The sequence below is a fragment of the Carassius carassius genome, chromosome 2 (assembly GCF_963082965.1).
Source record: "Carassius carassius chromosome 2, fCarCar2.1, whole genome shotgun sequence".
NCBI classification, from domain to species: Eukaryota; Metazoa; Chordata; class Actinopteri; order Cypriniformes; family Cyprinidae; genus Carassius; species Carassius carassius.
Genome location: NC_081756.1, coordinates 25,900,693 through 25,918,956, shown reverse-complemented (window position 1 = coordinate 25,918,956; position 18,264 = coordinate 25,900,693). Strand labels below are relative to the sequence as shown.

The 18,264-nt window shown below is 39.0% G+C and overlaps 2 protein-coding genes across 5 annotated transcripts in view; one reads left to right on the top strand and one right to left on the bottom strand.

Moving 5' to 3' along the window:
- LOC132107619 (SWI/SNF-related matrix-associated actin-dependent regulator of chromatin subfamily D member 3) overlaps positions 1–7,197 on the top strand; it is a 38,096-nt gene extending 30,899 nt beyond the window's left edge. For all 3 annotated transcript variants that reach the window (XM_059513722.1, XM_059513729.1, XM_059513718.1), the window contains 10 exons: positions 50–172; positions 674–796; positions 2,345–2,440; positions 2,760–2,861; positions 3,349–3,510; positions 3,699–3,796; positions 4,127–4,262; positions 4,463–4,585; positions 5,156–5,257; positions 5,400–7,197. In XM_059513722.1, coding sequence (XP_059369705.1) covers positions 50–172; positions 674–796; positions 2,345–2,440; positions 2,760–2,861; positions 3,349–3,510; positions 3,699–3,796; positions 4,127–4,262; positions 4,463–4,585; positions 5,156–5,257; positions 5,400–5,453 — 1,119 coding nt within the window. In that variant the 3' untranslated portion in view covers positions 5,454–7,197. The remainder of the gene's footprint in view (positions 1–49; positions 173–673; positions 797–2,344; positions 2,441–2,759; positions 2,862–3,348; positions 3,511–3,698; positions 3,797–4,126; positions 4,263–4,462; positions 4,586–5,155; positions 5,258–5,399) is intronic.
- A 3,861-nt stretch (positions 7,198–11,058) lies between these two features.
- LOC132107554 (chondroitin sulfate glucuronyltransferase-like) lies at positions 11,059–17,027 on the bottom strand. Of its 2 annotated transcripts, XM_059513677.1 has the most exons (5): positions 16,401–17,027; positions 15,834–16,315; positions 13,987–14,551; positions 13,580–13,762; positions 11,059–12,348 (listed from the first exon to the last, which is right to left on the bottom strand). In XM_059513677.1, the coding sequence occupies exons 2-5, from the start codon at positions 16,094–16,096 to the stop codon at positions 11,077–11,079; spliced, it is 2,283 nt and encodes a 760-aa protein (XP_059369660.1). In that variant the 5' UTR covers positions 16,097–16,315; positions 16,401–17,027; the 3' UTR covers positions 11,059–11,076. The 2 variants fall into 2 exon arrangements, with proteins under 2 accessions (XP_059369660.1, XP_059369655.1); XM_059513672.1 differs by having other exon boundaries at positions 15,834–17,027.
- Positions 17,028–18,264: the final 1,237 nt, after the last annotated feature.

Below are 18,264 nucleotides of genomic sequence, written 5' to 3'. Positions count from 1 at the left end.
CCCAGTGCTCCCAGTTGTAAAAAGAGGTTTTATTGGACTCCTTGTTCAGATTCGTGAGCTTGTTCCAGAGTCACAGGCGTATATGGATCTGTTGGCATTCGAGCGTAAATTAGACCAGACCATAATGCGCAAGCGGGTGGACATCCAAGAGGCTCTTAAGAGACCTATGAAGGTATTTCTCATCCTCAAGATCCATATGTTACTTTTAATTACATTTTCCAGGATAGACTGTTTTAATTATCCCCTTTTAAAAAACATATATGCATGTGCACTTTTACTTTTGTTAACCGATCCACCTTATTTTTAACATTAGAGTGGCCACTGCCATTTTTAAACGTATTGTGTCTGACTTCTGGTGTCATTTGATTCCAGCTATTTTTAGCTGTTAAAAAACTTGCTATGCTGCTTGCAAACTGCTATTTTTACCATGTTATTTTAATGTGTTGTCTTAATTATAAACACAGTGCTTTGTAGCTCATATACAGTAGTTTTACCATTTCCTGCATTTTGATATTCTTCTTGTTATTTCCCTTTAGTCATTTTTTACCACTTATCAGCTTAAAAGCATTTTCCCAACACAATGCCTCTGTATTTTTGTGAGCATACAGAATCATTTTGAGGATTGTATGAAGATAAATATCCTGAATTATGATAATTTTTTTCCTATTTGAAGCAAAAGCGAAAACTGCGTCTCTACATCTCTAACACATTTAACCCTGCCAAGCCTGAAGCAGAGGACTCTGAAGGTAGCATTGCATCCTGGGAGCTGCGTGTGGAGGGCAAACTGCTGGATGATGTGAGTCAGTTGTACTTACATCAATAATTGGACAACAGATTTAGTTGAAATCCTTTACTATGAAACACAGGGGTACTGGTGCTCTTGTTTTGAGGATTTTATTGGGAAAAGTATGACTATTGTATCACAAATAAACAGTCTGCAATGTTTGATCATGTGCTTTTTGTATGTGACATCATACCTTGTCAATGGCAGCTATGTGCATTTTGAATTAGTGAGGTTAAATGTACTCTCCCAGGATCCGCGTCTTGACCACAGACATGTGCTTCACTTACCAGTGAGTTCATTTCCCTGCCTGCAGCCAAACATACACGCCAGAAAGTTCTGTGGGTCCCTTGACTTGGACTGTTTTCCTTACTTTGCTCTTTTGATAGTTTTAACCAATAATGCATAAAGGAATATTCTCACTTGATTACATCTAAAACTGTCAACAGCAACTGTGGCATGCTTTTATTTTCAAAAGGAAAATTCATACTAAAAAGAATGCACTTACGTAATGACAAGTGTACATCACCCAGAATAAATGTAAAAAATATGCAGCGATCACACTTTTGAAGTGTATAAGCATAAAACATGAATATTATACATGCTTTACACTGGTTTGAAAGAATCATTTACTTTTCCACTTGAAAGAACCATTCAAGAAAAAATCATTCCTTCCCACCCTGTTGCTTTTGTGTGGTGTAACTGTGATATACAAGGAAGGGACGTGACATAACTATTGATGAAGTGTTGTTTATATGCAGCAAACTCCACCTACAGGAATTACATTAGTAACGGATAACCAGAAGTTACTAGAAAATGTTTCCCCCTTTAAAATGAAGGTTAAGTTTACTTGCCTGCTCTCTCTAATTCGCCATTGCATGATTATATTTAGTTTGACAGCGACCTTAAATCCGTTTAGTGGGTTCCAACAATTTGATTAAATCGAACTCAACTAGCAAAAGCTGAGGCTCATTGCCCATTTGTTTTTGCTCAAGCATGCTCCCTTCATCTCTAGCCACAAAGGCACTGGAGCATGGCTAAACATGCAAAAACGTTTATTAGTACCTGTACAAGTACAAAAAATACTTTGACCTTCATATCCATGTAATGATACCAACTACCTATAGTATGTAAAGATACCTGAAGATAGCTGCAATCCGAGATTTACTTATTTATTTATTTTTACTTTTAAGCATCTTTTGGTTTATGATCTGAAATACCTGCTGAGGAATGGGGAAGTGTTTACTCAGTGCAGCATAAATCCAGCCTCTGGGGTCAGTCTCTAACCAAGGTCAGTTTAGCTAATGCTCTTGAGGCATGCTTTTCCATGCCCAAAGAAATGAAACTAGTACTTATTGATAATAGCTTGGGCTGAATGGAAAGTTGTCCTGCTCAGCAAATCATCCACTAGTATGCCACATTTGACATTCAGTCCGTTCTCTTCCATGGAAAGTTTATGATGTGGTGTAAAGTACTTGTTTTCCAACCATGTCGTCATCCTTGAAACTGTATAGTTTGCTCAGTGGAACACACTGACAACAGTATTCATGCTTTCTTGCACAGCCGGGAAAGATGAAGAGGAAGTTCTCCTCATTCTTCAAGAGTCTGGTGATTGAGCTCGACAAAGACCTTTACGGCCCTGATAACCATTTGGTTGAGGTTGGTGTTTGATATCCTGCTTATCCCTCTAAATGACAGTCAAACACGTTTTCTCATAATGGAAATTTCTTAAAACCAAGAACTAAAACCATGATAAATATCTTACATTTTAACTGCATATATGTCGCGCAGACACTGTATTTTTCAGTATAGTTTAAAAAACATGCTATTTGCTCTTTGTTCCGTAAGATGTGTGGTGATACTATCATTCAGGTTATTTTTCTATTACGTTACTAAAGTAGCTGTGTTCAGGTTTTTGTTGTTGTTGTTTTTTGTAAGTGTGTGCAAGCATGTTTGCAAGATTTCTTTTTTCCTGCAGTGGCATCGTACCCCAACCACTCAGGAGACAGACGGTTTCCAGGTGAAGAGGCCTGGAGATGTGAACGTGCGCTGCACCCTGCTGTTAATGCTGGATTACCAGGTAAAGACAAAAAATGCATCCAGTGATGTTCACTTGAAGACTACTGATCAAGAACTGCAGAATGGTGCAAAATGCAGTTGCAGAAATGTAATGCAGTTGCAATTGTATAATTTCGTTAGATACATTTTTTTTTTAATTTTTCCTTCTTTTTGATTATAAATTTCTTACAGACCTCGAAGCCTTGAGTTTCATTGAAGTAACAAGTTGACGAAATAGTTAACATAATAGTGAAGGGTGAATATCATGTATATGAGTATATACGAACAGGAACTTTGTGATAATAAGCTCTTGAGAAATAATTTTGTGATGCTTTATTTTGTATGAAAAGAACTGCAGTGAATATTATTCTGCTGTGGCTACTTTTGTTTGTTATATTATTAATAGTTAATTAAATGTAAGCATGTGTCAGTCCTCTGAAATGAATGCAGAACCCAGTGAACAGTGAGTGAAAAGCATTATTTCTCTGAGTCTTGTGTTCTGTGTGCAGCCGCCTCAGTTTAAACTGGATCCACGTCTGGCTCGTCTGCTGGGAATACACACACAGACTCGCTCCAGTATCATCCAGGCCCTCTGGCAGTACGTCAAGACCAACAAACTGCAGGACTCTCATGACAAGGAGTACATCAACTGTGACAAGTACTTCCAACAGGTACACTTGACTGGAATCATTGATTAACATTCGTCACAATCTGTAATTAATGAAATAAAAACCTCTATAACATGTCTGATATTTAAAATACTAGAAATACAGTAGAAACATGTTGTAATTATTATATGAAGCCAGTAAACTGTATTTTAATCAAGAACTTTTTTTCGTTTCTGGCCTCATCTCCTCAGATCTTTGACTGTCCACGTCTGAAGTTCTCCGAAATTCCACAGCGCCTCACCAACCTTTTGCTCCCCCCCGACCCTATTGTCATCAATCACATCATTAGGTTTGTATGTCTGATTATGTGGTTTTGATTGTCTACTTGCTTGTATGTACAATCGTGTCATATTTATTGCCGACATCTACCAAAACACAGTGTTCTTAATCTTTTATACTTCTGGTCAAAGGTTTGGGGTCAGTAGTATATTTTTTGTTAAGAAATTAATCTTTAATTCAGTAGGGACACATTAAATTGATAAAAACATTAAGACATAATCTTAACATAAACTCAACAAAGAATCCTGATACAAATTTTTACAGTCCCTACTAAGCAGCACAACTGTTTCCAGTAATAATGAACAAAACATGAATTCTAATCGAGGTTATTTTTGCATAGCGTCGACCCTAATGATCAGAAAAAGACGGCGTGTTATGACATTGATGTAGAGGTGGAAGATCCCCTTAAAGCACAAATGAGCAGCTTCTTGCTCTCCACAGCCAACCAGCAAGAGATTGCCTCTCTGGACAACAAGGTTAGTGCACGTCTCCCACATCAGTGTAGGCACAGCGGAGCAGATGATTGAACTTCTGAATTATAGGGTCTCTGATTTCGACTCATGTTATTACAGTTAAGCTGACAGCAGGATAATAATCAGGATTTAACCACTTCTGCAGTGCCATCATGTCTGTGAGCACACCCTTGATTTTTCAGTTTGGTTCTAAATGCATGTAGATCCATGAGACTATTGAGTCCATCAATCAGCTGAAGATCCAGAGAGATTTCATGCTCAGCTTCTCCAGAGATCCCAAAGGCTACATCCAGGACTGGCTCAAATCCCAGAGTAGAGATCTGAAGGTCTGCAACAACTTTCATTCTTTCTTTCATTATATCATTTTTAAATTCATTCTATTTTTGAAGATGAAGTGTGTTTTCTGTTATAGTACTTTTTCATATTTCAGTTTAATGTGCTGAGACAGATGTAGGATGATGTCACAAAAAGTGTAAATACCTGTACAGTGGCTTTGTGCCCGTTTCAAAACATTGCTCAGTTTGTTTGAGTGGTCCGATATGTCAGCCTCTGGCTCAACCAATGGCATGAGTTTAGGGTGGGACTGCCTGTTTGGAACAGGTCAGAAGGGGCAGTAGGAGTGTTTGGTAATCTGTTTGGAAATTCATTTCACTGTTCTGTTGCTGCTGTTAATGATACAGAAATTACACATTTTGAACCAGATTTATATAAGCTTCAACAAGGCATTTACTTCATATTCAGTGGTTCCACTAGCTTCAACAGATCCCATACAGTACCATTAAAAATCATGAGTGAAGATCATTATGTGATTTCTTTCTCTGCAAGCATGCTTGCATCATGTTTGTCCTGATGTTGTCCTGCATTTCTAACTGATATCACATTTTGATTGTTTGTAGCTGATGACAGATGTTGTTGGGAACCCAGAGGAAGAGAGGACAGCAGAGTTTTATCATCAGCCTTGGTCTCAGGAGGCTGTTAGCCGTTACTTCTACTGCAAGGTAAGAATATAAAGATATACGATGACTAGTGTGAACCTTCTACTGGTCTTACTATAAAACAGGGTGTTATAACGGGCTGCACTTTGTCAATGTCTGAACTGCACTGAACAACTACTGACTGACTGTCTTTCCGCTTCCTAAGATCCAGCAGAGGAGGCAGGAGCTGGAGCAGGCCTTGGCCATGAGGAACACCTAGAACTCACACCGACCACACTCAGAAAACATGGCTCAGTTGTGACAACATAGCCTCCACATGGAGGTCCCTGCATTATTTTCTGCAGTGTATGTGGGTTTATGTGTGTGTCCAGTCATTATTGTTGTCACTGTGACCTACAATCCACCATAATGGACCAATCACACTCTGTTACTCCAACAAGCCCCTGAAGCCCCATTGTATAGTACAGTATGTGCATTTCAACCAATCACGGTGCTGTGTCTTCCATTCCTGGATGAAATCATCTCACAATGCACTACTGGTTTTTGATTCCTATCACATCCACCAGCATTTTGAACTTGATGACTTCAGAGCTGGCTCAGTACACTAGACTGTGGATCCAATGTTGATTCTGCTTTCCTTCCTTTCAGTCAATTCCTGGTATTCAAACACATTTTCCCTGTTCAATAACGTGTGTTTTGACTCAGGTATTGATGATGTCTCTAATTTAGTCCACACTTGTACCAGTTTTTTTCTTGGGTATTGATCAGAAGGGTCATTTTGAATGTCTGTCAGTGTTGGGAATCAGTGGAGCTACAATAATTATCTCCATTAGTTACACTTTTATTTAGAAGTGTATTTATGAAGTACTTTGAGGCAGGCAGCTTAAAGAGGAGAATCATTCAGTATTAACTGAACTGGTGGCTTACAGGGTTATGTCACTCTCTGCTGTCTATCCCTGCCTCAATAATGACATCTAGCTGCAATACACTTGAGAGAGAATGTTTTTTTTTTTTAGGTTTTGATCAATTTTCCCTTTTTTTTTTGATTGAATTGTGTAGTTGCTGTGTTTTGCCTTTGTAGGACAGTACTGACGTAGTCATTAGTTCACTTTGAAGGAATTTGAAAGGTCACAGTTTTTGAGAAGCTTTCACATTTGATGAAAATGGGCCATACTAGCTAGCATGGTGTTATTCAGAAATATAATCTGTTCGTGACATATCAAATACATTTTCTGGGTCCAAGCCTTTACTTCATTTGAAGTAAGAATACAATCTCACCTGCCGTTTATTAGCACTGTACATTAATGGTACTACTTTTAGCTAAGCTTCCAGTGTACACTACAGTCTCTCAATCTCTGTCTAGCCAACTGAGATTTCAGTATGAACTTAAAGCTTAGGAACATGATTTTTCAGTAGAACTATAGCACACCGTAAGTGTGTATTAGCACTGTTTGTTGTATGTTTTTGGGATCTGAAGAAGCATCTGGACCCGGATGTGTCAGACTAGAGCGGATTAGTCAGATCAGCAGTCAACTATCCTTTATGCTTCACCAAAACCTTTTTTGTGTTCATGACATTACCATGTTCTTGGAGAAGTTCCTCTGAATCCTGCATTATAATTTTTTTATCCATTTCAATAGTGTTGTTTAAAATAACAGACTGTGAGCAGTCGTGTTTCTTGCTTATGTCACCGTTTCAAAGTTATTTTTAAAGCATTAGTGTCATTTGATGTTTTACCAAAGGTCTAATTTACTTTTTAAAAAGATAGTGTGCGTACTTTGACATGATGAAGGACTTTTTAAAAGATGAAGGATGCATTTTTAAAGAATACACATTTTAAATTCCCATTTCTCCATAGCTGTGAAAACAGTGCTTTTTAAAATTGCTTTATGACTCATAGAGTCTTTGCACTAAATCGTGGAACATAACTGAGCGCTCTGAACACTTTCCAAGAAATGAAGGATGAACTAGGGAATAAATGTTGTGGAATGTGGATACTGCCATCTGGTATTACAGATTGCTTTCATCATTGCAGCATAGTCCTGATTTCTTATTGGCTTTGGGTTTTGATCATTAACCCTCTTCTCCTTCTTTACTGTCAGCTGAAGGATGCTTTTTCCAGATCAATTGTTGTGAGTTCTTGCAGTTTGCCTGTGATCCTCGCAGTTTCTCACAAGGAAAGAGGAGTTCTGGTGACCTGGATGTTGTCACTAAGTATTTTTCAGATCTATGCATGCTGCATGGACACATTTTTATACTTTCATACAAGGACACGAGAAAACTTCGGACTGCTTGGGACTTGATCAGAAAAGTTCCTTTAGTTTAGTGACCCTCTGTGTCTTGGTCAAAGCCTCTACATACAGTACCAACATGTACAGCAGGGGCTATTTGTCTCTTTTCTTTTCTTTTTGTCTTTTAAAAAGACTGAGCAATTTAATATGTGGATAAGAGAAGCACACCAATGATTTTTACAGAGCCTGCTGGGCAACAACAGCACCTCTCGTTGAATCTTATGGGTACTACATGAAGAGTAACCATTTTGAACATTATAAACTTGAAGTATAACATCTACCTGTGTGGCAACACTTTCTCATATGTAAAGTAACCTCTTCTCTAACTCCTGAAGCCACCAAATGTGCTTTACCCGACCATCATTGGGTCAAGTGTTCAATGTTACGTCTCTCTTGCTTCAAGTCATAGTGTGGATCATGCTGCCCTCCAGTGCTTCTGTAAGGGAAAATATCCAACAGTTTGGGTGCTAAAAAATCACTTTACTGCTTAAATTGAATGCCACACAAGTATTGAAGTATTCAGTACCTGAGTTCTGCTGGGATTTGAAAGCAGGTTTTGGTTATAGTGTCCCTGTTATTCCTTTGTTTGTTCATAGAAGTACTGCCAGCACACATCTGAACAAGCAGGTTTTAATGATCCACAGTTTTTTCTCTCTCACGGTCTGTATATGTTTGCTTTCTCATCTTGTTTCACTGTTCAGCTAGAGAGATCAAAACTACAGACATACATATGTAGCATAGTGAGGATGTAAATAAACAAGCGCTTGCCAAAGTTTGTGAATGGAACACCATAATGAAAGTGTGATGAGAGTTTATTTTCAAGATGTGCATTAGTGCAGTGGTACTCAACCAAGGGGTCAGGGCCCACTAGGGGACCTCAATAAGTTATATCAAATGATTTACATTAACAGACACTTTTATCCAAAGCAGCTTACAAATGCGGACAATAGAATAAATCAAAACCAACAAAAGGGCAATAATATGTAAGTGCTGTGAAAAGTTTCAATTAGCCTAGGGTAATAAATATAATTTATATTAATATATAATAATAAATAAAAAGAAAACAAGTAAATAGAATAGGAAAAAAGAGGGTCTTTTTTTATAACAAAAGGAAAAGATAGACAGTACCAGAAAAAAGTATAAAAATTACCAGAGGAAAATATCTCCTTAGATTGGAGAGCTTTAAATATTTTCTTGGACAAAGCGGGGTTTTGAATCAAAACAGTTGAGAACCACTGCATTTGTGTGAAATCCAAAGGGGAGAAAAAAAAACTAGATCAAATGAAGTTACAGATGGTTTGATAATACGACTGTGGTAGTTGAGAATAAGACTAATCTGTGATAAACATTATTTTTGTGATTACAGCAGGGAGTATTGATGTTAGTCCACCCAAAAATTAACATTATCCCATAAATTATTCACCCTCAAGTCATCCTAGGTGTATATGACATTCAGATGAATCCAGTCAGGAGACGTATGGAGGTCAGCTTTGCTCATGTGCCGCTCAGATGTGACACACGCGGAAACAAAACAAAACAATGTTCACTGATTAGAAGTACAAAACAAGGATTTGTAAAGAAGAATGTCGGAGGAGTTCAATATAAACCAAGAGAAGACTGGTTTTTCTTTGCTAAAGTAAGGAAACTTTGCCTCCTGTTAACAAACATTGGTTTTCATGAGACTCACTAACACATGCACAGTACTGACCTCATATGTCATCCTCCTGGACCTACCTCGATGTACAAGTGTTGGTGCAAGCTACATTGAAGTGATTATTACATTTTGATTATGGATATCTTTCTTACAAAAATGCATCAAGTCAATACAGGAGGACTTTGTTCACCCCCCCCAGAGCCATGTGAGACACTTATTTCAATAGTTCACGCTTACATATAATTAGCTGAGGTATGGAATGCGTATTTGGCGTGCTGTCCGGGGAAGGGCTCCGAGCTCGGGAATGGCCCGAACCTAGAGTACCCCCCCTTCCCCGTCTATTTATAAAGTGAACTTGAAGTGAGGAGATGGGGTGGAGGAGGGATGCTGATAAACCGTCAATGGATAGAGGTAAGTCAGCGATATTTATACTATGGGAATGATTACTTGATTATGGTCCACCTGTGTTGATTAGGCTAAGTATCTGACGCGCTCCTCCCGAATCTTATTAATAAAATTACATTTATTACGGATGGGTGCTTTTTATTTCACTTCTTTTGGACTGATGCACTGCAACACTGAATGGCATGAAACAACTTGAAAGATCAAAGACCATTTTTCATATAACTCCGACTGGATTCGTCTGAAAGAAGAAAGTCATATACACCTAGGATTACTTGAGGGTGAGTAACTTATGGGCTAATTTTCATTTTTCAACTAAACCTTTAACTCCTCTTAGGATAAATGTGTCATTATGGCAATGAGGAAACTGGTATTCAGCAGCTGGGCACACCCTCAGCTTTGAAAGAACCTTTCACTACCTTTCTGCTCTTGACCTGGTAAAATCCACAGGGTGTCCCTCTGTTCACCGAAATACATTAAAATAGCAGAGTGGAGAAAAATACTTCCATACATACATTCGGATGGAGAATGTTCCCTGTGGCGACGAAAAGCACCTTGTCAAGTCAATGTCTCAGGACTCTCTAAACATATCAGTTCTGGTACTGAATTTCATCTTTCCTCAGTTGAAAAAGAGGAGGGGACTGAAACTATGATTTATAAGATTGTGGTGAACCAGACCAAGCTAGTTAAGTAAAATGTTTTCTGTTGTTCTAGAGTATAGGCACTCTTTGTACAAAGGTCTATTCTCAAGTCTGATTCACAGGCGTCCATATTTAAATATGGACTGTCACTTCTGGTTATATGTGAGAACCAGTACTGTTCAGTGTCACTGATGTGAAATCAAACAGAGACTGCAAGAATAGGCAAAAACATTGATTTTGTAACCAGAAAATAACCCTTTAAACAGTGTTGCTTAGTTCTATGTAGCACAAGATACTTGAAAAGTCATAGTAATGATTCATAATTAGTTTTCACAGATAATTGGTTTATTCAGTCCTGAAATATTTAGCACATTCCGTTCAAAAGACATACAATCATATATCTGGAGGAAGAAAGATGGCTCAAGCTACATTTGAAGCTGTGACTAGAACCTTACAAACCACCAAATGTGTAAAAGATGAATGTGTTCCTTATGCTTTCCCACTGCTAACTTCAGGTTCCTGCATTCAGTCATCGGTATTAATGTAAACAAGGTTTAACTCATTCCTCAGGTCATATTTAAAATTAGTTATGATTTTATTTTAAATGAAATGTTCTCTGTTTAAATTAGTCACATTTATAGCTTAAATCCATTTTTTGTAGATCCTTAAATGGACTCAAAAATATAAATTCTGTCATTAATTATCTTCAAGTCTGTTCAGACCTGGATTTCTTTCTTCTGCAGAACACAACAACGAGAACTGGTCACCTTTGACATTCATTGTACAGACTAAAAAATATATATTTAAAATGTCTTCAATGATGCACAAAAAGTAAGACATACAGATTTTTAACAACATGAGGCTAGTTAAATAAGGGTTGCAGTAGTAGTAAGTTCAGGTGCTGTTAGCCTGCTCCTGTTCAAACAGAGCCATCGCTAGGTGTGAGCGAGAGGCCAGCCCCTCAAGGTTACTGAGCACACAGCGGTGATAGATGTCCTCACTGAACCGCGGGTTACATTCTCTGTGCACATACTTCTGAACTAGCGCTGGCTCGACAGCCCGAAACACGTGCAGCCCCGAGTAACGGACAAAGATCTCATAGACGTCCATGCTCTCAAGCAACTCGTCATTGTCCAAAATGTCAGCTGCCATCTTTGTGCGGGCAGCCATATAATCTGCATTGTAGAAGCAGGCTTCTTCAAAGACGTGGCGGTCAAAGTGGCCATCGCGCAGTGCCTCGGACGCAAATGATGAAGCGACGGAAGGCTGTTGGTCACGGTAGACCAGAGCGGGACTGTACTCTTGAAAGTGGATCGGGAAGAAGACCTGCCAGTTGTTGATAGCATTCATACGGCAGCGATTAAGGAAGTCGGCATTGACCTCAGTCCATACACTGGCCAAAAAGAACAGGGTGTCTACTGGGTGCTTCTTGGAGATGATGTCCATCAGCTTGACCTGTGAGGGAACTTCAGTCTTTACACTAATCCAAGGAATCTTTACATCACTGTAACGTTTCTCTACCTCACCAATCATGGCTTTGACACCTGCAAAGACATCCATCTGGCTGACTCTTTGGGCATCGAAGGGGTCATACACAAACAAGAAGGTTAGAAGAGCATTGTCATGAGTATCCAGAGCATTCATGACAAACATGTCAAGGAAGTTACCCACAAAGTCTTGATCGTGTGCCGTCACGGGGAGGATCACCTGTACCTGAGTCGCTTCTGTTACATATGGCATTGGGATGATCTCGACAGCACTGAGCGGTTTCAGCAGACTCACCCGTTTGGCGATGACCTGACTGTGACCTTTTTGTGTAAAAGCTTCCAGGGCCAAATCCAACACGTACTCCATGCCTCGTGTGGGATCGAAGCGGCGGTACCCATTCAGCAAACGCTGCTTACGGAAGCGCAACTGAGGCTGATAGCGCTCATTCAGACGGCCCACTGCGGTTTCCAGGACTGAATTGACATCTGCCCTGTCCGCGCCTCGAAGCTCACACTTTGGAGAGCTGTCGGCACATGAATAAATGTGCTCTTCAGTGAAGTATTCCCAGTTGATCACCTCAAAGCGGGTTTTGGGTCGGAAAGGTGGGTTGATTCCGATGGGCCAGGTGGCTCCAGCTTTGCCCTCTGGAGTGAGCTCACTTATGTTACTGATCTGGTTCTATGGCCAAAACAACAGAATAAGGAGCTGCAATAAATGTTAAACTCGTAAAGAGAACAAGTTCTCCTTTCTGTTCTTTTTGATTCTGGCACAGTATGTCTATCAATTGCCTTTCCTCTTTCTTTTATTATGCAGAAAGGCAAGTTTTCTCCTTGAGTCAAAGTCATCCTATCCAATCTAAATGAAGCTGAGGTAGCTCATTTCAAGTTAATTTCCAGCTGTTATGTGATGTGTGATCACTGCCTGACAGCTGCAAACTCCTTGCTCCATTACCTATGCAGCATCTTTGCCCAGACATGAAACACTAAACCAGGGGTGGCCAACGCTGGTCCAGAGAGTCCTGCAGAATTCAGCTTCTAGCCTAATCAAACACATCTGAACAAGCTAATCAAGGTCTAAGGGCTACTAGGAAGCCAAAACGCAGACTGAAGCAACATTTTGCAGGTCTGTGGCTCTCCAGGACCGACCTTGGCCACCCTTGAACTATGCATCAAAGCTAAGCATTACATTAAGTGAAATTTTATTTTTGACTAAAGCAATGATTAATCTTTTTAAAATACAATGTAAATCCTTCAGTCTCACTGAAATATAAAATGGTTACCAAGTCAGACTAACCATGCATTGTTAGTGTGATAGTAACATGTCTCTGTCTAGCATGTCTTTGTTTCTTTGCTCCAAAAGACTGCTGCTTGATTGAGCTGTAGCTCACAGAGACAAAAAGGTCAGTTCCATAAACGGCATGCATTTAATAAAATGGATATTTGTGTAGGTGTTAGCGAGGCGCAGCTTAGTCAAGATAAACTGAGGTCTTAATGATTGCGGTTAATGAAGACACTACAACTGAACAGAGGAGACACTGTAACTAATAAAACACCATAATTTTCCCTCTTGATTAATCCATAAAGACACATTCAGTAGTTTTCTACTACAATAATTTGGAAACTCTGAATACTGGATAAAGCTAGCTTTATTTTCATTGGCATATTAAATCTTAAAGTTAAAGGTTATAACAGACGGGGTTTTATCACTCCATAAATCAGAAAATACTGTAGAGAGCCAGAATACAAATACATTTTTACCATACTTTTAGGAATAAATATTTTTTGTTATCAGGCAAATATTATATGATAAAACCCTTCTGCAGTATCTTGCCTTAAACCAGCTGTCTAGAAGTTAGCAGCTTCATCAGAGGGAGAGATTTCTTCCTCTAAGATGAGGTGCAGAAACATACCTGTAACTGCTGTATTTGAGCATAGGTCCAGTCCAGCTCAATCTGGTTATAGCGTTTGTGTAGGTGATACATCAGTGCAGATTCAGAGACAGGATGGACAGTGAAGGCGTTCTTAAACTGTGCACTGTCCTCACGCTCAGGGTCCACGTTCTTCTGCAGCTCGAAGTAACGGTATATCATCTCCTACATCATTTTAAAAGATCACAACACCACTAATCATAATTCAGGTTAAAATAGATTCTCTCTCTTTGTATGCCTTTGTTTCGGTCCGTATTTATAAATGTAAACAAGCAACTGAACATGACAAAACACATTTCAGGAGCAAATGACACTGGGTTACTTAAACAGAAGGATCAAACCACCAGTTTTAGTAAACAGGTTTAAGCTTTTCATTAACATTTCCCCACCTGATGCTTCTCCACACAGCTGAGACCGAGGTAATCAATGATGCAACGACCAAGCCACTCGTCTGGCCTGACACTGAGGATGTCATTTCGGCAAGAGTCGAGGTGGGGCTGCAGTCGGGCCAGTAGGCTGCGTGACAGCAGATACCCGTATCCACCATGACAATACCGGGCACGTTCTTCACCCCCAATAAACTCTTCTGCCCGTCCCATGTACATATCCTGTCCCGCACTAAGATGATTAACCAGCTCCATGACCCTTTCAGCTTGTGTGTATGTATCATCTTGTGCAAGGTAAAACCAGTCGTACTCATTGCCGTGGTGGAGGTGGAGGTGGCGTATAGTTTCATACATCAGCCAGACCGGTCGGTCATCACCATGAGCAACAACAGCCATGCCATGCGGTGCCTTTGTGCTCCGAAGGCCAGTGAAAAAGAAGGTACGGTGGAAATGGTGAGCTACCGTTTTATTGACAGCCACCCCTAGTGTGTTGAGAGTGGCGCGTGAGCTCAGGATACCCACCAGAAGACGTTCTCGGATGCCCAACTCTGTGTGGATGTAACGTGTCCTGTGACAAAAAAACTAAAATTAGAACATTTACCAGTATTTTACAGTTTGATTTAATTGTTCAAAGAAAAACAAAACATTTTTTTAACTTTTGAACGGTAGTGTTTTTCTTTTTCTTATCTCTTATGCTCACAGAGGCTGTATTTATTTAATTTAAAAAAATACACTAAAACAGTAATATTGTAAAAAAAAAAAAAATATATATTTGTACTATTTCCTATATGAATTTATTTTAAAATGTTTCATTTATTCCTATATAATAATGTCATCATGATTCATTCCTGTGATCGCAAAGCTGAATTTTGAGCAGTCATTACTCCAGTCTACTGATCCTTCAGAAATAATTTTAATTAGCTGATTTGCTACATTTCTTATTATCATCGCTGTGCTGCTCAATTAATTTTGTGGAAACTTAAGAAATCCCTTTGTGCATTTAAAGCTGGTTAAAATACTTCAGTAACCCTTAACTTCTGCTCTGGCACCCTAGATTTCTCAGCCTAATTATTAATAAAATTGGATAATGAAAATGGCAGTGTGCGCTCAACTCAAAAATTGACTAAAACATGACATGTAAATGTTAAGACAATTGTGGAGATCAGCTGATATCATTTTTAACATTTTTGTTTACAGTACATGCCCAATAACCAGTATCCAAAATCATTTTGTAATGCATTATATTTCATTATTAGTAATGCCCTTCTATTTATGCAAAGTTGTTTTGTAATCAAAAATGAAGCCAATATTGTTTTTAGCGGTTAAGTCTAAAATGATGAATAAACAGGCACTTTATTTTTTATATAAAATTTACATAAAGATGTGACACAAACAGTTACTGGTGTTATAGTCCCAGTTGACAGAAGTGAGACTAAACATTTTTAAAGGTCTTAACCGTTCATCATCTAACCCTCTCTTGGGGTTCTGGCATGGTTGAACTGAATATGCAGTCATGGGTAATTTTATGAGAGGAATAATAAGAGACTATGTCTGTGGCTCCACAAAGTGGTGAAAAACTCAGCTGTAAGAAAAGCAGAGGCGAGGTGAAAAACACTCGACAGAGACCTTACTATTTACTTTTAGGTCAAACAAACCCCTCTCTCTAGTCACATTTCCTCACTGACTACTCATACTAACATGATCAAAAGGTCATAGCTGATTTAATATCATTTAAAAAAAAATTATTTCAATCTACATAGTTCATTGGAATTTTATATGATGACCTTCTTGCCTACCTTTTTGAATAACTTAGAAAGTCAAACTGAACTGATATGCAGGGACTCACTCACCTGAGGACTTTCTTGTGTGGTTTGTTGGGGTCCTTGTGATAGGGCACAATGCGAGGCTGGAAGTCCTCATTCCCATCCCCATCTTGTCCATCCTGGATATGGCCACTTTGTACGAGTCTACCATTGCCCAGTTCATCTCCACAAGCCTCATCAGTCTCCTGCGTCCAGGACACCATCAGGAGGCTGAGGCTGCAGCCCAAAGAGAGGCCCAGGATGAGGGGCAGAGCAGGCCGAAAAACAGCCAGGAAAGAAGACAGGCGCATGGTCGAACAGAGGCTCTGCAAGCCAGTCAATGGATGCCAGGTCTTGATAGGTCTCCTTAGAGAGCAGTTCAAGTAACAGCGAAGTCTCGTTTACAGTGGATTACAGAAGAGGCATTTGACAGGGATTCTGTCAAGGTTAGTATTTAAATTGCTGACACCATGCGTGCTCGTGTCTAATCATAGCATGACTAGTTGAGTCAGTGTTGATGTCTTCACAATCTGATGAATGGAGGACAAAGATGTCAAGTTCAACAGCCAAAAGCCAAAAAAAAAAAAAACAAAGAGCAACAGCAACCAATCTGACCTGACTCTTCACAGTCAGATTACTAACACCAGGACATATGGGTCTGATTTAACATCTAAACAAGTAAAACCGACACACTACCACTCCCTCCATATAAACCAGTCCACTTTGATCTAGCCAGACATCCTCCTGCACGCTGCATGCGCGAGCGGCACGTATGAACTCATTATCTGAGAATTACATTTACATTATTAGATGAGAAATAACCCCCCGGTGCATGACCTGAAATATTATAAAGTTCAGGATATCAGAGTGTTATATCCATTTTGTGGTCCGAAAGACAACTGATGTTATATTACATGAAATAAAAAGTCCTCCACTGTCTCGCGTAGCTTCGTAGCTGCTTTGCTTGCACGGTGAAGCGGAGCGATATTTCCACCGAAACACACTGACGTTAATCCGCAGACACTGCGCTCACTTTGGATGAATTCCCGCGTCTCTTCCGAGGATCCGCTGACAAATACAAAAACATTCGCGAAATGACTCTCTCGGCTTTGCTTTGAAAGTCTCCAGCATCGTCGGTCACGTATCAATTCTCCCTACGGATGTGCTCAAGAGGAAGATTGACTCAATGCGTAAAAACCGACCCAAGGAAACAAGCAGCACTCGCACAAGAGTTCCACGTCCACAGAACACAAGAGTCCCGCTGCACGGATACAGCTCTGGGTCTGGGGCTCGAGATCCAGGACATTACACTGAGTGATATAAAAGAATAGCAAAATAAATCAAAATAATATTAATAACCACAACAACAACAACAAGAAAATAACTGCACAATAATTAGCTCTGGTCCCTCAAATCTCATTTGTGTTAAAAATGTCTATTCAAAAACATTCTTCAGGGAAAGTTAAATAGCACATTTAATTGTTTTTATTTAAAAGTTAAGAATTTAAAAATCTTAGCTTTAGAAATTATGAAATTTGAAGTAGATTTTGAGTCTTTAGATTTTTAGTCTTTTGAACAACGCTTGACTGTAAGACTGACAACAGATGGTAGACTGAAACCAATATTCTGTTACCAGAAATCTTATAGCTTTTTAGGTACTGGAGGATTTTTTTAAGGATGGCCAATTGACTGTGTTTACCTCTGAATTCAAAATCATCTGTCTTTAGCAATGGTCGTATTTCTTTAGGTATAAGGCTTCGGTGTGGACAATAATAAAACACAAAGATGAATGAAATACAAAAAAACACAAAGAGAAACACTCATGATGCAATGCACAATATCTTTGATTTGATACATATATAAAATATTATAAGTATGTTTTTGTTTGCTTTTTAGGCCAATGCCTGAGTTTCAAAAGGTCTCTAAAATACAGACTCAGTTCTACTTTAAGGGGATAGTTTTAATTCTGTCATCATTTATTCTGAATATATAATTAAACCAAATGGTGAATGAGACTGTCGTTTTTGCTTACATCTCATTTTTGTTTCACAAAAGAAAGTAAAAAGCTGGTGATTAAAAGTTGACAAAATATTTATTTTGGGGTCAACATATTGAGTATTGTGATTGTCCTACATACGCTTGAACCCCTTTATTATTTTCTAGTTTTATACTTGTACTGCAATGTTTGGTGGTATGTATTGTTCAGTTTTAACAAATGCCATTGTCCACAAGTAGGCAACTGCTGTTTGCTGTTATCTGAGCTGAACGTAGGGCCCTGAACCCTCAATCTGTCACAGAAGCCAGGTGTAATCCTGATACAAATTAAGTCACTCATGACTGTAAATGTATATTTTTTTATACATATAAAAAACTGTAAACTCTTCAACTGCAAAATACACTCACCTAAAGGATTATTAGGAACACCTGTTCAATTTCTCATTAATGCAATTATCTCATCAACCAATCACATGGCAGTTGC